Source organism: Podospora pseudopauciseta, chromosome 1, assembly GCF_035222475.1.
Source record: "Podospora pseudopauciseta strain CBS 411.78 chromosome 1, whole genome shotgun sequence".
In the NCBI taxonomy this organism is placed as follows: Eukaryota; Fungi; Ascomycota; class Sordariomycetes; order Sordariales; family Podosporaceae; genus Podospora; species Podospora pseudopauciseta.
The window spans coordinates 613693-629800 of record NC_085892.1 but is presented as its reverse complement, the minus strand read 5'-3'; the positions used below and the strand labels follow the sequence as shown (position 1 = coordinate 629800).

General features: G+C 51.9%; 4 protein-coding genes and 1 non-coding gene across 5 annotated transcripts; 2 read left to right on the top strand and 3 right to left on the bottom strand.

Moving 5' to 3' along the window:
* The first annotated feature begins 3250 nt into the window (after positions 1 to 3250).
* On the top strand, positions 3251 to 9529 carry QC763_101600 (uncharacterized protein). Its single transcript, XM_062906711.1, has 3 exons — positions 3251 to 5375; positions 5460 to 8270; positions 8334 to 9529. Exons 2-3 carry the CDS (start codon positions 8123 to 8125, stop codon positions 9413 to 9415), a joined length of 1230 nt encoding a protein of 409 aa, XP_062769590.1. The 5' UTR covers positions 3251 to 5375; positions 5460 to 8122; the 3' UTR covers positions 9416 to 9529.
* On the bottom strand, positions 6900 to 7346 carry QC763_101610 (uncharacterized protein; the record flags this gene model as incomplete). Its single annotated transcript, XM_062906712.1, has 1 exon — positions 6900 to 7346. The coding sequence occupies one exon, from the start codon at positions 7344 to 7346 to the stop codon at positions 6900 to 6902; it is 447 nt and encodes a 148-aa protein (XP_062769591.1).
* Positions 9530 to 9721: 192 nt separating the features above from the next.
* QC763_0002140 lies at positions 9722 to 9833 on the bottom strand. The gene has a single exon. It is a non-coding gene; the product is annotated as a tRNA-Leu (tRNA).
* Positions 9834 to 10463: 630 nt separating this feature from the next.
* On the top strand, positions 10464 to 11264 carry QC763_101590 (uncharacterized protein; the record flags this gene model as incomplete). Its single annotated transcript, XM_062906710.1, has 1 exon — positions 10464 to 11264. One exon carries the CDS (start codon positions 10464 to 10466, stop codon positions 11262 to 11264), a length of 801 nt encoding a protein of 266 aa, XP_062769589.1.
* Positions 11265 to 11430: 166 nt separating this feature from the next.
* Positions 11431 to 15586, bottom strand: KIP1 (Kinesin-related motor protein). Its single transcript, XM_062906709.1, has 3 exons — positions 14908 to 15586; positions 12689 to 14848; positions 11431 to 12638 (listed from the first exon to the last, which is right to left on the bottom strand). The coding sequence occupies exons 1-3, from the start codon at positions 15379 to 15381 to the stop codon at positions 11697 to 11699; spliced, it is 3576 nt and encodes a 1191-aa protein (XP_062769588.1). The 5' UTR covers positions 15382 to 15586; the 3' UTR covers positions 11431 to 11696.
* Positions 15587 to 16108: the final 522 nt, after the last annotated feature.

The following is a 16108-nucleotide window of genomic DNA, read 5'->3' as shown; positions in this document are numbered from 1 at the left end:
TTTAGTGCGCAAGGCTATCGAGAAATATGTACGAAATAAGAACAGTGCATCGGCTAATTCCTTCCTCGCTTATCGTGCGGCCTTTGACGTTGCTCCAAGCCCGATCATGTTTTGTTGCCCAAGTCGACTTGTCGGTTCCCTCCTGATTCTTTGTGTTCCCCCAAAAAGATCATGACTGACAGATGCTGGTGGCTGGAAAAGTGCTGGAAAGAATGCTTCCCGGCAGTGCTGCGCCGCCTTCAGCTTCCGCCCAAATTATTGGCGATGCTACGCCGTCCCAAAAATACGGAGAGATGCGCGCTGCAGTCCTATGTCATGTATGCACAAAAGAGGCGAGGTGAGAACAGACACATGGAAGATCAAATTAGCCGCGGAACCTGAGAAAGACGGCGGCTCGCGGTTAATGCTACTGTCGTCTTTCAGTTGTTGCTCCGTTCCATGCCATAGTAGCACAGCTATGCTTCAAATAAGCGCTCGTTTGAGTCTTGACTGTCAAAGCGCAGGCGACACTGGGCGGCTGTTGAGGCAATTCCCAACCCAAGCCGTGATGGGTTGTGATATTTCTGTTTTCTTCGCCGTGTTCATACCGCCGCTCTTGCAGCCGACAGTCGTCCATCAATGCCATATTGAACCAGAGCAAAGTCTGTCATATAGAAATTCCAAAAGCGGACAATCTCGCAGGCCACGAAACACCAAGCACTCTTCTCGGGCCCGTTGCTGCATTGCATTACATTGCAGTTGCATGAGGTGTCTAAGTGAGTGTACCCTTCGTGTCGGGAAACTGAGACTGAGACCACGTTATCCGTATGTGTAATGGAAGTCGGTGGTTTCGGCGGGTTGCATATTGAAACAAACAATCTTCCTCATGCCGGAGGTCACACTATGTTTTAGTTTTCTGTTTATTGTTGATTTCCCTGTGCCGCGGCCGCCGCATATTCTCGTCAGGATTTTTTTCTGTTATATACTCTGTACCATGAAATCGAGGTTGTCATTGAATCCTCCGAATTTCCTTGCTTACTCCGTACCGATTACACATCCCGGCTCTTCGGGCCTTGGTTGAGAGTTGCACAGTTGACAACGCGTCCAAGTGCCCTGTGTGAATGTGAGTCACTATACCCTGTAGTATACCGGCCTTATCGTGTGTCCGGTATGCCCCCCCAGTAATAGACACTTGGTGAATGCCTCATAAAAACCAAAAGGCGGGGTTGGGTTGAATCGGGTTGCCCAAACGGGAAAGATATGGCTAGGTTGACAGCCAATGCCTAATCGTGTGCCCCGCGCCTGGCGACAAGTCTGGCTCGTACACCGACATATAGATGGAAATGCGGTGTCATCAGTTCAGTCATATGAATCCAACCCTGTTTTAGTTTTCAAATGTGAGGTGTGAGTGTGTGCATGTCGTGAGGATGTAAGTGCGGGGTTATAAGACGTGGAAATGATAGCCTTGCGTCGGGACAATGTTGTTGTTGGATAAAACGTGGGGCTTCATGTCAACTGGGCCAATCGAGCTCTCGCGATGGGCACCTGTCCCTGTTCCTGGATAAGAAGAGGCAGGCCGCCAAATGGTGGCCTACTTTGGGTGACCGCCACCACACCACCTTCGCGAATGTCGTCCAGGTCAGAAACAAAAGAGGGTGTGAAGGTTGAGCCCACCGTCGGAGCGGACAGCCGACGTTTTCTCCCGTTCCGCTCCTCCACGGTACTGGGCTTGTAATTACGGTGGTTCCGTACTGGTAGGGTGAGCCGTGCTGTAAGGAGCTGAATGCTGACGAGGCTGGATGCTACGCTTCGAGAGCACCATTTTTCTAGGACGAACCAAACGGACCAAAGGCTGAAAGTGGAATATCTCCAGATGATGACACGCAGAAAGTTGTTGTTGTGCTGCCAACCGCAGCTGGGGACCCCTCATCGGCCTCACCGGAGGGGCAGGAAAAAGAAAAGAAAACCCCAAAATCCACTTCTCTTTCAACCTCTCTCAGCCCGGTGGGTGGAAGATCGGAGCAAGGGCTTGTGCGCTGAAGTGCCGCCTGTCATCAGATCCAAACAATTTTGGTATGCTTCGGCTGGTCGGCTGTTGTCGAGTGGATTTTCCCCAGACTTCCATATCACTGATCAGAAAACGAAACGACGTGCCATGAGGGCTCACGACGCACAACGGATCCAGGTAATCATTCGGCCGTGATCATGGCGAATTGTGTGGTTCCATAATGACTTGTCATCTCTCGGAAGCTTGGTATACCACGAGCGCAATGAACAGCACCCGCAAAGGCGCCCAGAAACGTGCGATGGTGTGGTCATCAGTCTTGCGACACCGATTTGGAGGATACGAGAGCGGCAGGGATCGGTCCGTGATGGCGAGGGCGATGAGAAGATTCTTCGAAAAGGATGGGTTGCAGTGTGGTGGCCAGCTGACCTGGACCTGCATCGGCTGCTTCAACTTTCCCCTGGCGGAATGACGGACAACCACAAGATCGAAGAGACGGTTGTTTCTGAAACAGAACTTGCTCTTTGCGCCGATGGAATTCCGTTCTCTCAAACATTGTAGGGCTAAAGTCAATTTCCTCGGGCATACAAAGTACTTAGGAATAAGGGCTGGGCATTGCTTTGATAGTTGTCACCGCCTCTAGGCTGCGTTTGCGTCTCTAATTTGCTCCGTACACCGTCATTTTTCCATTTGCTTCGTTTGTAGTTTCGGTGCCCAGCCCCTGAGCCAGGTCTACAGTCAGTGACAGTGACGTGGAAGGGTGACGGTGACGGCAAAGTCGAATCTCCTTCAGGGCGTACGGCCCCTGAAAGATGCGCTGACATGGGCCCCGCCCCCCTGAAGAAGAAGCCCTGGCGCGGGCAATTTTGCTCGCACAAATGCAGAATTCCCAACAAATGCCGTTCGAGGATTCTTTGGTAATCACGGTGAAATTGGCTGTGGAGCATCGAGCAAAGGGGGACAAGACGAGGCTTCGACCGGAGTTGCTAGAGTTGGTCCAGCCTGCGCTGTACTGTGCCAAATTTGCAATTCCTCAATTTCAGATCTTTCGCCCTTTCTCAGCTCGCTGTGTGCCGCCCTTTTCGGACATGGCAGAGACACGTCTCGAGCTGGGCAATGCGCTGCGATATGCGCTGTGCTGCGGACGCTTCCGTTTGCGCGCTGAAAAACGTGTCCTGCGGCTCGGCTTTCCAGCCGAATGCAGCGTCAACATCTATTTTCTGGGACTCACACAGAGGATGTATGATTGTAATAGCACGTACGATACTACCAGCCGTGTAGGAGAGGTGGTGGTGAGGGGGCGGACTATGGAGCGGGGACACCAAGCCCAAGAACAGCGCAACGATGCCCAACCGCCGGCTGACAGCTTCGGAGTCTGATGTTGAATGCCGGATTGACGACACAGTCGCCGGAGGAGCGGCCGGGTGGGTATCCATGGAGCGGCCGTCATGCGTCGGTCAGCTGCCATCGACCGCTTCTCTGATTTTCAGCGTTATTTTCGCAGCATTACGCAGCCTGTATTTCAGTATTTCACGTTATGGCGCAACGAAAAGGAGTGAAAGGTACGTACAGCAGCCGTGGCTTTTCTCGGAGCAGGGGTTGCTGTATGAACGACAGGGAGTCCCTGGGCGTGATGCTGTGTTTCATTATTTCGTGGTGGTCATCGAGAACCTGGCAACCTTGAGTTACTGCCAAGCCGTGGCTGCGTCACCGCAACTTTCTGCTGCTTTTCCGGTCGCAGTACCTCCCTCGTGGCCTGAGAGACTTGACTCATGGATCCCCACACAGCCAAATTACGTGAGCGTCTGAGGGCCTCGCAGGTACCTCCGGACCCGAACAGGGTACTCGTTACCCATCTGCCCAGCATGCCAGGGGATGGCCAGGACTCACTGCCCACAGCCCTGTCCGTGAAGCTGTTCTTGCGCATCCTGGCTTGCGAGCAATCTTGAGATTATCAGTTCGCAGCTTGCTACATAAGGGAGCCTCTGCCCTCCTCCCACCCCCCAACCAAGCCCACCATCTCGAACCATCATCAGCCAACACAATCTGATCAGTTCATTATCAGAATATTGAAGCATCACAAGCTCTCTTGTCAACGATATATCTACCAGCCACTCCCACCACCAGCAACCACCACCTCACTCACCCACTCAACAACCCCTCAACACCCATACAATGGCCGCCCACAACGAACAGACTTACACCATGGATTCTCAGAGACCATCTCAGCTTCCCCCCTGCCCCGGCCCTCCCCCGAGTCGCCCTCTGCCTCCTCTCCCCAAGAGGGGCTAAAGGGTTGATAGTCGATCAACTTCAACTACCAACCACCACTCGAATATCAACGGTTCACAGCACATTGTTACCGCTTTCACCATGGGTCTAAAGGCCTGGTCGACATCCGCTTTGAAGATTTCGACAGGCCGAACGCAATCATGTCAAGGGCATGCGAGGCTGCAAAAACGGAGCCAGCTTTCCTGTCTCCGCATTGGTTTCCGACAACAACGAATTCCACGCCTGTGAGCTGCACGCCATCATGCTTCGTGCATGATGCACCACAGCCATTCTCGACATAGCCATTTCACCCGTCTCAACCCAAAGGCTCTCGCCCTGATTGGCCTACCAGCATTTTTCTCCCACGTCAACACTCAGCATGCTGTGTACCATTGCCGACCTTTTTCTGGCACCACCACCACCACCACCACCTTCAGTTCAGTTGCACACCACGACAGGAACTGTCTTGCCATCCTTCCACCCGAGAGCCGGCTCATTGGGAGACATCCACACCTCTTCCAACTTTCACACTTTCGCTTTATTCTAATTATCTTCGGCTTTTCGGCATCTGACGGACCACCACTCCGGGACGGATTTCAACAATTTATCATCACATTGTAATACCACCAACCACCACAGTATCGACTTTAATCAACGGGTCTTCGTTTTTTCCTACTGCCCACACTACCGCGACACGACATGCAAGATTTCCAATGTTACGAATGAATTTTTATCGCACAACAAACTTTGGGGATTATTAGAAGGATTGTTCTACACCACTGTACCACCACCGTCACTATGAATCAAGGGAGCATTTTGGGAAACGGCGCACATGAGTTTTTATCAATTGGTCGCCGATACCCCACAATGGAATTGGAGGAAAGGGAATGAGAAGGAGAGAGCAATTTACGATGATGAGATTTGCATCGAGCTGTTTTTTTTGGTTTTTTTTGGGAGGAGCTTTAGTTTTCTGGTTTCGCTATTCTCATGTTCATGAATGAGAGCGACATAAACAATGCAAGAAACTATCCATTTACCAACCCCCAATATTTTGAACAACAGATCCTATATCATGCATTTGTGCCCAATGTGTCTCCGTTCTTCATGAATCGCCAACATGGTACAACTTGTTTTTATTATCTCATCGTAATTCTGCCGCGGGTTTTATTTGACAATTTGGCGCTAATCTTTTGAGACTCCATAGATCACAGGGACCGAAGCGCAAGAAAACCACCACCAGCATCCGTCCACCCACCTCATCCACAGACACATGCAAGAAGAACAAAAAGCGGAAATCCGCAAGAAGAGAGTTTCAACACCATGATCCACCCCCGATATTCATCGGCCCACGGGGCATTCAATGCATTTCTCAATCAAAACCTCATCTTGGCTCTCTGCAACTTGGCGGCCTGAACATTGCGTGGGGGTCTCAGTTGAAGAGTGGTAATTGCTACGTCTTGGTTCGTCGTTCAATCCACCACCGACCCCCTTCCCCTTCCCCTTCCGACTTCACTGAGTTTATCCAGTTTGAGAACTTGTCGAATTGAAGTCTCTCTCTCTGCCTCTCAAATACACAGTGGAGTCATGTATGATTCTGGTGGTCCCACCTCCCCCTCTGTCACTGCAACATCGGCTTGCATCATTCTCAACTTATTATGGCGCGCATTTGGCGGCAAACACATCCCCCCTCAAAAAAAAAAAATTGATCACATGCAACAACACTTTATTCTTTTTGGGGCATGTTTTTGTTTTTTGTCAAGGTGGAACCTACCTACCTAGCCAAAAAACTTCAGGTTCGCGTGCCTGGAGTTAACTCAACTGTATTATGGTACCGCGAGGGGGTATTGTTCAAGTACATATCCCTTCCCCCAAACACACACGACTGGCACGCGACAAAATGTTACGAGCCAAGGGCGCAAAAGCAAGTACGGAAAACGAAAAGAGAGAGCATGATACCCAACCCACAAAAGCCGCCGGTACTTCGCGCTTGGACGACGAACGCGATCTCGCAAGGTCGGGCTGTTTTCGTACAAGTGGAAGGGGTAGGGTATCATCAGGACAGTAGGGGCGATCAAGTTTAAACGGCCCTTGATCTGTGTTTTGGACCTCAATGGCATTGCCAATAGCTCCGGGACTTTTGCATGGGATTGAAAGGGCTTGAATGACATGACATCAAAGAGGAGCTTTTCTTCCTTGAGGGCGGATACTAGTTATCGTATTAGTGAGACAGTTGGACCAAGGGAGAGAGGCTAGGAGATATCGCCAGTGCGCGATATCATAATTCATGAAATGGGGACCCCATCATCGCAAGCACATCTCAAAGAGGGGCTCTTCTCACTTTCCCTCTTTCAACAACAGCTCACCCACGTGGATACGGTTTTCATCAGGCAGACGAGATCGGCCATCGGACGGCGGGCATATCGGTCGATCGGGCGGCATTTGTTGTCACTGTCACCAGCGTTGCTTTCGCTGCTTCTCAAGATGAGACGACTCAGCCAACCATCATCACCACCAAAGAGGGAGGCTGTGTGTGCCTCTGCAGCAATTTCCAGGTCGGCTCGGGTTGTCTTGATCGGGTATATTACCTACCTTCTGAATGTGATCCCCAAGGGGAGGCCACGACGATATCATCCCACACATCGTACTACTTTACTTGACTCTTCCACCCCCAAAAGTGGCTCGATGTTGAGACCTTCAAGACCATGACCTGCATGTTTGTTAAATTATTTCGTGCAGTAGCATCCTCCGCCCAACCACCAACCCCCCGCATCCGAAGCCGAAGGGGGCGGAGCCAAGCCCAACCATCTATTTGATGCCCCGTAGGATCATCAGTGGTTGAGGGTTCAAGAGGAAGCACTTGTGAATGGAGCAGCTGATCTTGGGTAGCGGATAGATTCGGGCGGAAACGTGGCCCGCGAACGGGAACGGAGTTCGGGGTTGATATGTCGTCCTCCTGACTGAGACTGGCGACTTTTACGAGCTGACGATGATACCAAGCGCTGGTCCAAGACCCTCCAAGACTCCCCAAGACCGACCATTTTCCTGGGGGTGGTTTGTGCTCACGAGATTGAGTCTTGTCTTGATGAGGCATGGTTGAAGCTGAACGAAAATGGAAAGCGACATTGTCGAAAATGGAACTGTCCTCTTTTTGCCCCTTTTGGGAAAGGGGCGCTTCTTTCTTTGGAGGAGCGAAGTTTGGTTGCGTTCTTGTCTGTCGGAACTTTTGGGCTCGGCGGTGATCAGTGCTCAGTGGTGGTGGTTGCCGAGGCGCAACAAAAGTGGCCAAGAAGAAGGGAAAAGAGGCTAGATCCCAGGGGTTGAAGTGGTTGACAAGAAGGGAGATACGTCATTGACAGGTTTTTGGCAACTGTGATTGATGCGATCTCGGGCACATGAAACTCGGTTTCTGCCGACCAGAGCCTTTGAGGTATTTTGTTTTACGGAGCTCTAGGTAGTCTGGTTTGAGGTTGATCACGCGCATCGCTTCAAGTTGACAGGAAGAAGTGACAGGAACGAGATCGGAGAGGAAGTGTGGGATGCTGAAACGAGTGAAATTGGGGTTCATGCTGCTGACAATGCATCTGGTGCCGATGATCTCTCCCGGGCGGTGCTGGTGGAGTTGTTTGGGCGCAGCGGCAGGAGCGGGAACGAAATCTTCCCCACACTCTGAATTTACGATTTCCGAAACCAAAGCCCTGCTGTTTTCTGGAAAATGTCCAGTTTATGAGGACCCTGAATGGAGGGGTAAGCTCTTATCGCCACGTGAGGACGTGCATTCTCTCAACACGCTCCAAGCTGTTGGTCATTGAGGTGCGCGACGTAAATTATTTACGACTGGTGGGTGCGTTATTCTGAAAAATCAGTATCATGGCCCTCCAGCTTTACGTCTGGGGCCCTGCCTTCGGGCTGCCGTCCATCGATGCAGAGTGTATCGCCGCCATCGCTTATCTCGCTCAGACCACAAATAAAGCCGATTACCAACTCATACAATCCAGCCCCTCAGCTGTACCAACCCGTATGTTTGGCCCTGCCATTCCCTCTTTTCTAGAAGCTATAACTAACTCACACAAACATACAGACCACCTCCCCGCCCTCCACGACCCATCCAACCGAACTTGGATATCAGGCTACACCTCCATCCTCCGCCACCTCCAAACCCACCCCCCACCCTCCTTCCACGATGCCACCTTTCCACCCCCAACACCCACCATCCAAGCCGACAGCAAAGCCTACACCACATTCCTATCCGCCAACGCAACCCCCCTCATAGCCCTCTACCTCTACGTCTCCTCCGCCAACTGGGCAGCGAGCACCCGCCCAGCCTACAGCAAGATCCTGCCTATGCCGCTGCCATGGACAGAACCAGCCCAGCTCCGACAGACAATGTCTACCCGGGCGGAACACCTAGGCATGTCATCGCTTGACACGGACGTCGAGACGGAAAAGGAAGAACAAGAAGCTGATGCTGCGAGGAGGGCGGGGTGGATATCCATCCCGGCTAGTTTGACGAGGGGGCCGAGTACGGTTGGGGAGGTTATGACGCCGGAGGAGAAGAGGAGAATTAAGTTGGAGGGGTTGGCCAAGGATGTGCTGGATGTTATTGGGGAGGTTGAGTGGGCCAAGTTGACGATGGGGGCGAGGTGTGCTGTGTTGGGGTGGGTTAGTTTGATGATTGTTGATGAGGGGGTGCCGAGGAGGTGGTTGGCGGAGGTGACAAGGCAAAAGTATACGGGGCTGGTTGAGTTTGTGGAAGACTATGGGAGGGAGACTTTTGGTCCTGGACCAAGAGGATGGGAGAGTTTGCCTTGGGTCGACGAGGGGACGGAGGCACATGGTTTAGGGCTCAAGCTTTACCAGAGACTTGGGCATGGAGTTATGTATGAAGTGCCATGGATCGGAGAGGTGTGGAGAAGGTGGTGGGCTGAAAAGAGGAGGAGACAAGTGCTGGAATACAAAGGCGTCAAACAGGGGCCTAGTTGGGACAGACTTGTCTTCGCAGGATTTGGGATAACAGCTCTCACAATGGGCGCTGCTATCTGGTATTGGCAGACCTTGCCACGATTCGGAGCCTTGGTACAACGATGGGATCAGCCTGCTCTCGCAGTGGGTGGCTTGGGTGCCGCTGGGGCGTTTCTCTCAAGCATGTTTGATGAATTATGAAAAAGCATAGACGGCGTTCAGGGCTGAACTCGGGTTAGAAAGGTTTACAAAATGATTCCCCTCAAAGAATTTAGAAGCAACGACACACAATGTATAAGTCTCACATGTTGTCATTGATTTGGTGCCTCGTCGAGTTGGTCTGATCTCTCATATATCCATACTTGTCATATCAAGCCCCGGCAAGCTCTCAAATCAAGACAAAAAGATGCACCATCACCACACACATCCCAGCCATGAATCAGGTTTGCAAGAGCACATAAGTGGAGAATGCAAAAAAGAGGTACTGGAGAATGTAGCAAAAGAGTATGATGAGAGTGGGATTCGAACCCACGCCCTTTCGGACCACGGAATCTTTGCTAGAAGATGTTGATTAAGGAAGACCTTAACGTGGCGCCTTAGACCGCTCGGCCATCTCACCGTATGATTTGTTAGAATTGTCATGTCGTGATAGCATTTAATACTGATGACAATTGGAAGGAGCGAGTGAGGGGCCCTTCCATTTTTTGCACTTCCTCCACGGGAAAACATGCGCCTTTCATGATGCTCGCGATCGAGGAAACTAAGTTGTTGAACACATATGTGGAAACGCATTGTTCTGGGCATGCCTTTTTGTTGGAAAATGGCGTGCGCTTATATCCGTGTGGCGTTGTATGTCCGTTTTAACACCGTGGTGGTTATCGAAGGAAGGGGTTCAGAAGACATATAGGAAGGTCGAGCCCACAATTATTGGCAGCGTTGCAGCCGGAACAGGAAGGCAGGTGTGAGTCGGCCGGCCAGTGAAAGGGAAAGCTGATGGTGCAAACTGCAAGACTGTTGCTCGCCGGCCCAAATCAGGTCAAGTGCCTGGACATGTACGGTGATAGTGCGGGTGTACATTGTAGGCGAGATCCTCTTGACCGGCAATAAGGTAACACATGATATCATCACATGATGCCCATTGGCATTTTCATATAAACCTCTATCTGCTTCCTCTGCCTCAAAGTTCAAAGTCTCCGTATCACCCCTCCAACTCAGCGTCTCACTCTCACTATCCCCTTACTCACCCACAATGTCACCACCACCCCCCCTCACAACCTTCAAAGCCCTCTCCTTCGACTGCTACGGCACCCTCATAGACTGGGAAACCGGCCTCACCACCGACCTCACTCCCATAACCTCCCAACTCCCCCCTTCCCACCCCCTCAACGCAACCCCCCTCTCCGCAGTCCAACGCTTCGACCACCACCAAACCCACCTCTGGAAAACCCAGCCCACCCTCCCCTACAACCTCACCCTCTCCGAATGCTTCCGCCTCCTAGCCCGCGAGGTCAACGTCCCCTTTGACGAGTCCGACGCCCTCAACGCAGGCTCCGGACCCGGCCGCTGGTCTCCCTTCCCCGACACCATCCAAGCGCTGCAAATTCTCGCCAAGCACTACAAGCTCATCGTCCTCTCCAACGTGAACGACGACAACATCGCATCAACGATCAGCAATTCCCTGAAGGGCAAGGTGAGATTTGATGCGGTGTACACCGCGCAAAAAATCGGGAGCTACAAACCCTCCCTGCATAACTTTGAGTACTTGTTCAAACACGCCAGGGAGGAGCTGGGGGTGGATAAGGCCAAAGGGGAACTGCTCCATGTGGCGAGGAGTCTGACGGCTGATCATGTGCCTGCCAAGGAGGTCGGGTTGAGGAGCGTGTTTATCGCGAGAGGGGGGACTGATCCCAAGAACTACGGCACGGGCGGCAACCTGGAGGAGCTGTCCCGCGAGGGCAAGGTAGCCTTCGAGTGGACGTTTGAGACCTTGGGAGATTTTGCCGAAGAGGTGGAAAGACAGTTTGCCGAGTTGGAAAAGGAGCAAAACTGATCAGACCAAATTTGCACAATGATGAGAGTTTGATAGAAAATATACAAAACTTCTTTCACTTTCATATGAACGAACCCGACCATCCACACCGACGTGTAACAATCCATATTTAACTCGACAAAAAGGGGGTATCAGTTGCTTTGCCTTCGAATGAAGGAAAAAAAACAGCAGCAAAAAAACCATATACAATCCTAACCCATAATGAGTAGCCAACAACCAACAACAACAACAACAACAACAACAACAACAACAACAACAACAACAACAACAACTTGTCCTACTTTTCCTCCCACCCTGCCCCTTTTCACCACCGAAGACCCTCAGTAATAGCCACTATATACTTATTCACCCACCAACTCACAATTCCTCCCAACTCCATACAATCAAAACCAATCCCACAAAAGAAAACGAAGAACGAATGGTTAACCCAAATCATCTCAACCGCGGACTCTTCCTCCTAGTCGAACTCCTCATCGCAGCCGCAGGAGGCGGAATGTTTTCCGGTCCCTGTCCCACCCCGCCCATCGGCTTCCTCGCCAGCCTCGACGACCTCGTCCTTGGCGGACCAGTAGCTGCGGGTGCCTTGAGCTTGGTAATCGTCACATCGTCGTCCCCGCCCTCCTTAACAGTCGGAAGCGACAAAACACTAGATGCCGAATCGAAAACCTGAGCGTTGGTGTTGTTGGGGGTCGTAGCGCTGGACGGCACGTTGGGGTTGACTTCTCGAAGACTTCCACCGGGAGGGATCTTGCTGGTGCTTTCCGAGAAACGGCTCGGGGAAGCTAATCCAACTGGCAGGCGGGAGGGCGTTCTGACAGCTGATGGTGGTGTGAAGCCGACATTGGGCAGGACGCTGCTGACGGGGGCGCCTCTGCTCGGTGTTGGAGTATCGCGCATATCAGCCAACAAGGCGGCGTGGTCGGCTGTCTGAGGAAGTTCGGTTGGGTACTGGTACTGGACCTTCGGGGGAGTTGTCCCCGTCGGCTCGTACTCTTTGAACTCGGTGGCTCTGATGTCCTCTCTGAGCTCCGACAGTGGCTGAATAACCTCTTCGTCGAGGGGTGCGAGGGCGTTGTGGAATCGCTGGACATCGACTTCCATCTGCTGACCAAGATCCTCAACTCTGCCGAACGTCGCCTTACAATGTCCGGAAATGTTATCAAAGGACTGCTCAACAGTGTTGTTAAGATTTGATACGGCTTCGGAAAGGTGCTCGCTCTGCTGGGCATTATAGGACTTGGCGCGGGTGACAAAGTCGTCGAGATCTTGCATTTGAACGTCGAGATCTTCCAGCTGCTCGTCGACAACACGAACGGTCTCTGCATGTACAGATTTGGTCGTCTCCTGGATCGATGTACTGTGCTTGTTCGCAGCCTGGAAAACGTCAGTACCAGTCCCTGATTAACTTGCAGAAAATAACATACCGTCCAGTCATCCTTAAGCCTGGTCTTGAGCACATCTCTCGACTGCGCAATCTCCTCCAGAAGCTGGCTATCCTTGGCGTTCCATGCGTTCATACCCTCTCTGTAACCCGCAACGTTGCTCTTGAACGTCTTATTTGTGTCCTTGATGCTGTCCTGGATAGCAGACGCCTTATCAACCAACCGAGACTCCTGCAGCTGAGCCTGCGAGTTGATAAGCCTAGTGATCTGTGACAACAACTGTTGCCTTTCAATGGCCGCCTGTTTCCTTTCCTCCTCCAAAACCTCCTGTATCCTGTCCGACACGGACTCGTTAGACTCAACGATCGTCTGCGTTGCTGCCTCCAGTTCTTGTCTGAGCCTATCAGACTCTGCCTTTTGAGCACTGATATTCCCCAAAAGCTCTTCAAATATCCCCTTGAATTCCTTCCCAAGAGAGCTGTAAGACGTGTGGAGCTGGTTGTGGAAGGTGCTCAGCTCGCTAAGGACATCTCCAGCAATCTTCTCCGCAGCACCAGCAATGGCTTGGAGGCTTTCACCAACCCTTTGCTTCACATTGTCTCGCACAACCTTGATCTCCTCGAGTACTGAATCCATCTCCTCCTTGGATTGCTGTTTCCTTTCCAAAAGATGTTGCTTGGATTCGGTGAACAAAGCCAGGTTTTCGTCAAGAAAGTTTTGTGTGCTGGTCAGCTTTTCAAGCTCTTCCTGGACAAAATCCTGCATACGGCCGGAAATATTCGAAATGTGGTCCTCCTGCCCTTTTCGGAACTGCGCGATGCGACTTTCCACCATCTCCGTGATATCCGTGACATGAGCCTGTGCTATGCCCCATGTTTCCCGGTTGAAATCATGAAGATCCGACTTTCGTTGGTTCTTTGCATGCAAGCCATCGACGTCATTAACCGTCCTCCCAAGATAGTTGAGGAGCTCATTGCTAACAGCTGTCAACCGATGTTCGGTTGCCTGGTGTGCTTTTCGAATATGTGTCTCCTCCGCCAGTCCCTTCCTGGTAGCCGCCAACACTATCTCGGTCTGCTCCAGGACGCCCTTGGTATCGTCCAATTGTCCCAGTGTTCCCTCGTGGTCCTTCTTCAGTCCCACGAAGCTCGATGTCAGGGAAAACAGCTCCTGCACCTTGTTGCGCAGGTTGTTTTCCAAAGTCTCTATCTTGGCAGCTTGCTCTTCCGTTAAGATTCTGCGAGACTCGTTCTGCACTGTCAATTCTTCGTATGCATCGTTCGATAGATAGACACCATTTCGTTGACGGGTGGCGATGAGCTCGCCTTTCAACCGTTCAATCTCGGTGGTAAAGTCTCGCAACAGTGTCTTTTTGTTGATCAACGCATTGAGCTGTGGTTTGTTTCGGATATTCTTTGCTCTGAACGCATAATCCAGTGTTGATATCGTTTCTTCAAGGTTGACCTTTGCTGGCGATATTGTGGCAATAATGCATGTCTTTGTCCGTCCACCTAGCGAGTCTTGCAGTAGACGAGTGAGCTTCGATTCTCTGTATGGGATATGAGGGCTTCGATCGACCAGGGCGTTGATTACTCGCCCAAGGGTAAGCAAACTCTTGTTGATAAGTCCCGCCTCAGCAGCGCGCTTGTTCTCTGCTCCGGATCGTTGAATATTCTCGCTACCAGCCAGATCGACCAGATTCAGCTTGCCTGCCATCAAGTAATCGTCTCCATTCTCGCCCGTTTGACGCTTGGCATATAGAGTGATCGTAAACACGGTATGACTTCTGCTGCTGAGATCGTTGCACTTTGTGGCTGCCACCTGGCGCTTCAAACTACCCTCCTGGAGCCATTTGAGACCGTCCGTCGCACTCAAGATATGCCTTTCCTCCATTCCCTGAACCATCGTGGTCGAGTGGCCCTTCTTCGAGTTATCGTCGTAAATCTTGAGCTTGGTGCTCTCATCGGTACCGAGCAGATCCCGTAGTTCTTCGTTGTACAGCTCGATGAAGGAGCAGCGCACACAATGGTCCTTCTCCTCCAGCTCGAGCTTAGCGAACAGGGCTTGAAGCACTCGGGGAATGATGCCTGCATTATCAGACAGCATGCCCATCGTTTCCGTCATGTCGCCTGACATCGTGTACGTCTTGCCGGTGCCCGTCTGACCGTAGGCAAAAATTGTGCAGTTATAGCCAGACATCATCTGCGCATCGTGGTATCATGGTCAGCGGATATCTCCGGCGCGTTACTGACACTCCTTACCTCGTCCAAAATCGGCTTCACCACATCCTCAAACACCATAACCTGATCGGCCGCCTGCGAGAAAACATGATCGAAATTGTATGTCTTGTTGCTGACCGCGTTTGGACCCATTGACAATTCAACAATTTTCCCTCTTGTCGCTTCCGTTCCAACGACCACAGCGCTATTTTCCTTGACCTCCCGCTCATTGCGCCCTCGGCACCGCACGACAACGTTGATGTTGGTAGCCTCTCCATCGTCGGGGTCGAAATCGCGTTCTTTGCGCTTAGCGCCTGCCGTGGCTGTCGTTGCTACCGACATCAGCGACTCGGTTGGTGAGGATGGTCGTTGAAGTCGCGACATCGCTGAAGACGCGTGCCGCGTTACGCCTGGTCTAGCTCCTCCTCGAGTTGCTGGTGGCCGTATGCTCGATCGACTGGCAGCGCCTCCGGCCCTCGAGGGTGGAGGCGCCATCGAGGTATTTCGGCGCTCCATGGGAAGGAGCCGGGTATCGTGCTGCTTGTTCTCGTGTGTTTGTTTAGTCGCGTGTTGGTGTGACGGGAAAAGAAAAGACTGGATATCATAAAAAACCACAAAAACTAAAAGCCACCCAGAACTCCAAGACAGGGTCTCAACAGTGATGAGCCTTGGTGCCTCTTTGCTGCGGAACAGGGTGTGGTCTGTGGCTCATCCACGTCGCTGCTGCCATTGCAAAAATGGCATGTCCCGAAGTGGGGACCTGGACCGGGGTTGGAGGGCGCGATCGTAAACAACTCTGCAGGCCAAGAAGCTATTGCTGCAGCAACCAATTCGGCTTACTTTCTCCGCCAAGTGACAGCTGCGGATTAGACCCCACCTGCCCCTCTATCGCTCGTTATCGTTCGCTATCCTTATCTGTCTGCCGGGATGACGTACCGCTGGAGCGGTCCCCTACACCGTCCGTCCCATGTGAGCACTGAGCTCCAGCGCGACTGCCTCGTGATCCCGCCAGCTGCTCAGTGGCTGCAAGCAAAGTTTTACAATATTCCAGTGCCTTTGTCACGAGTGATCCAGTTATCTTAAATTGTCTCTTGCGTCGCATCGACATATCTTTTGGAACTTGTCTTGGTTACGAAGTACTCTTTCCATCAAGTACGGCGCTCGAGTCCTCGTCTTCCCTACGAGGTTAGGCGTCTGCTTTTTGCATCAGCATCATCCATCAATACTTCTGGCGTTAATCCGC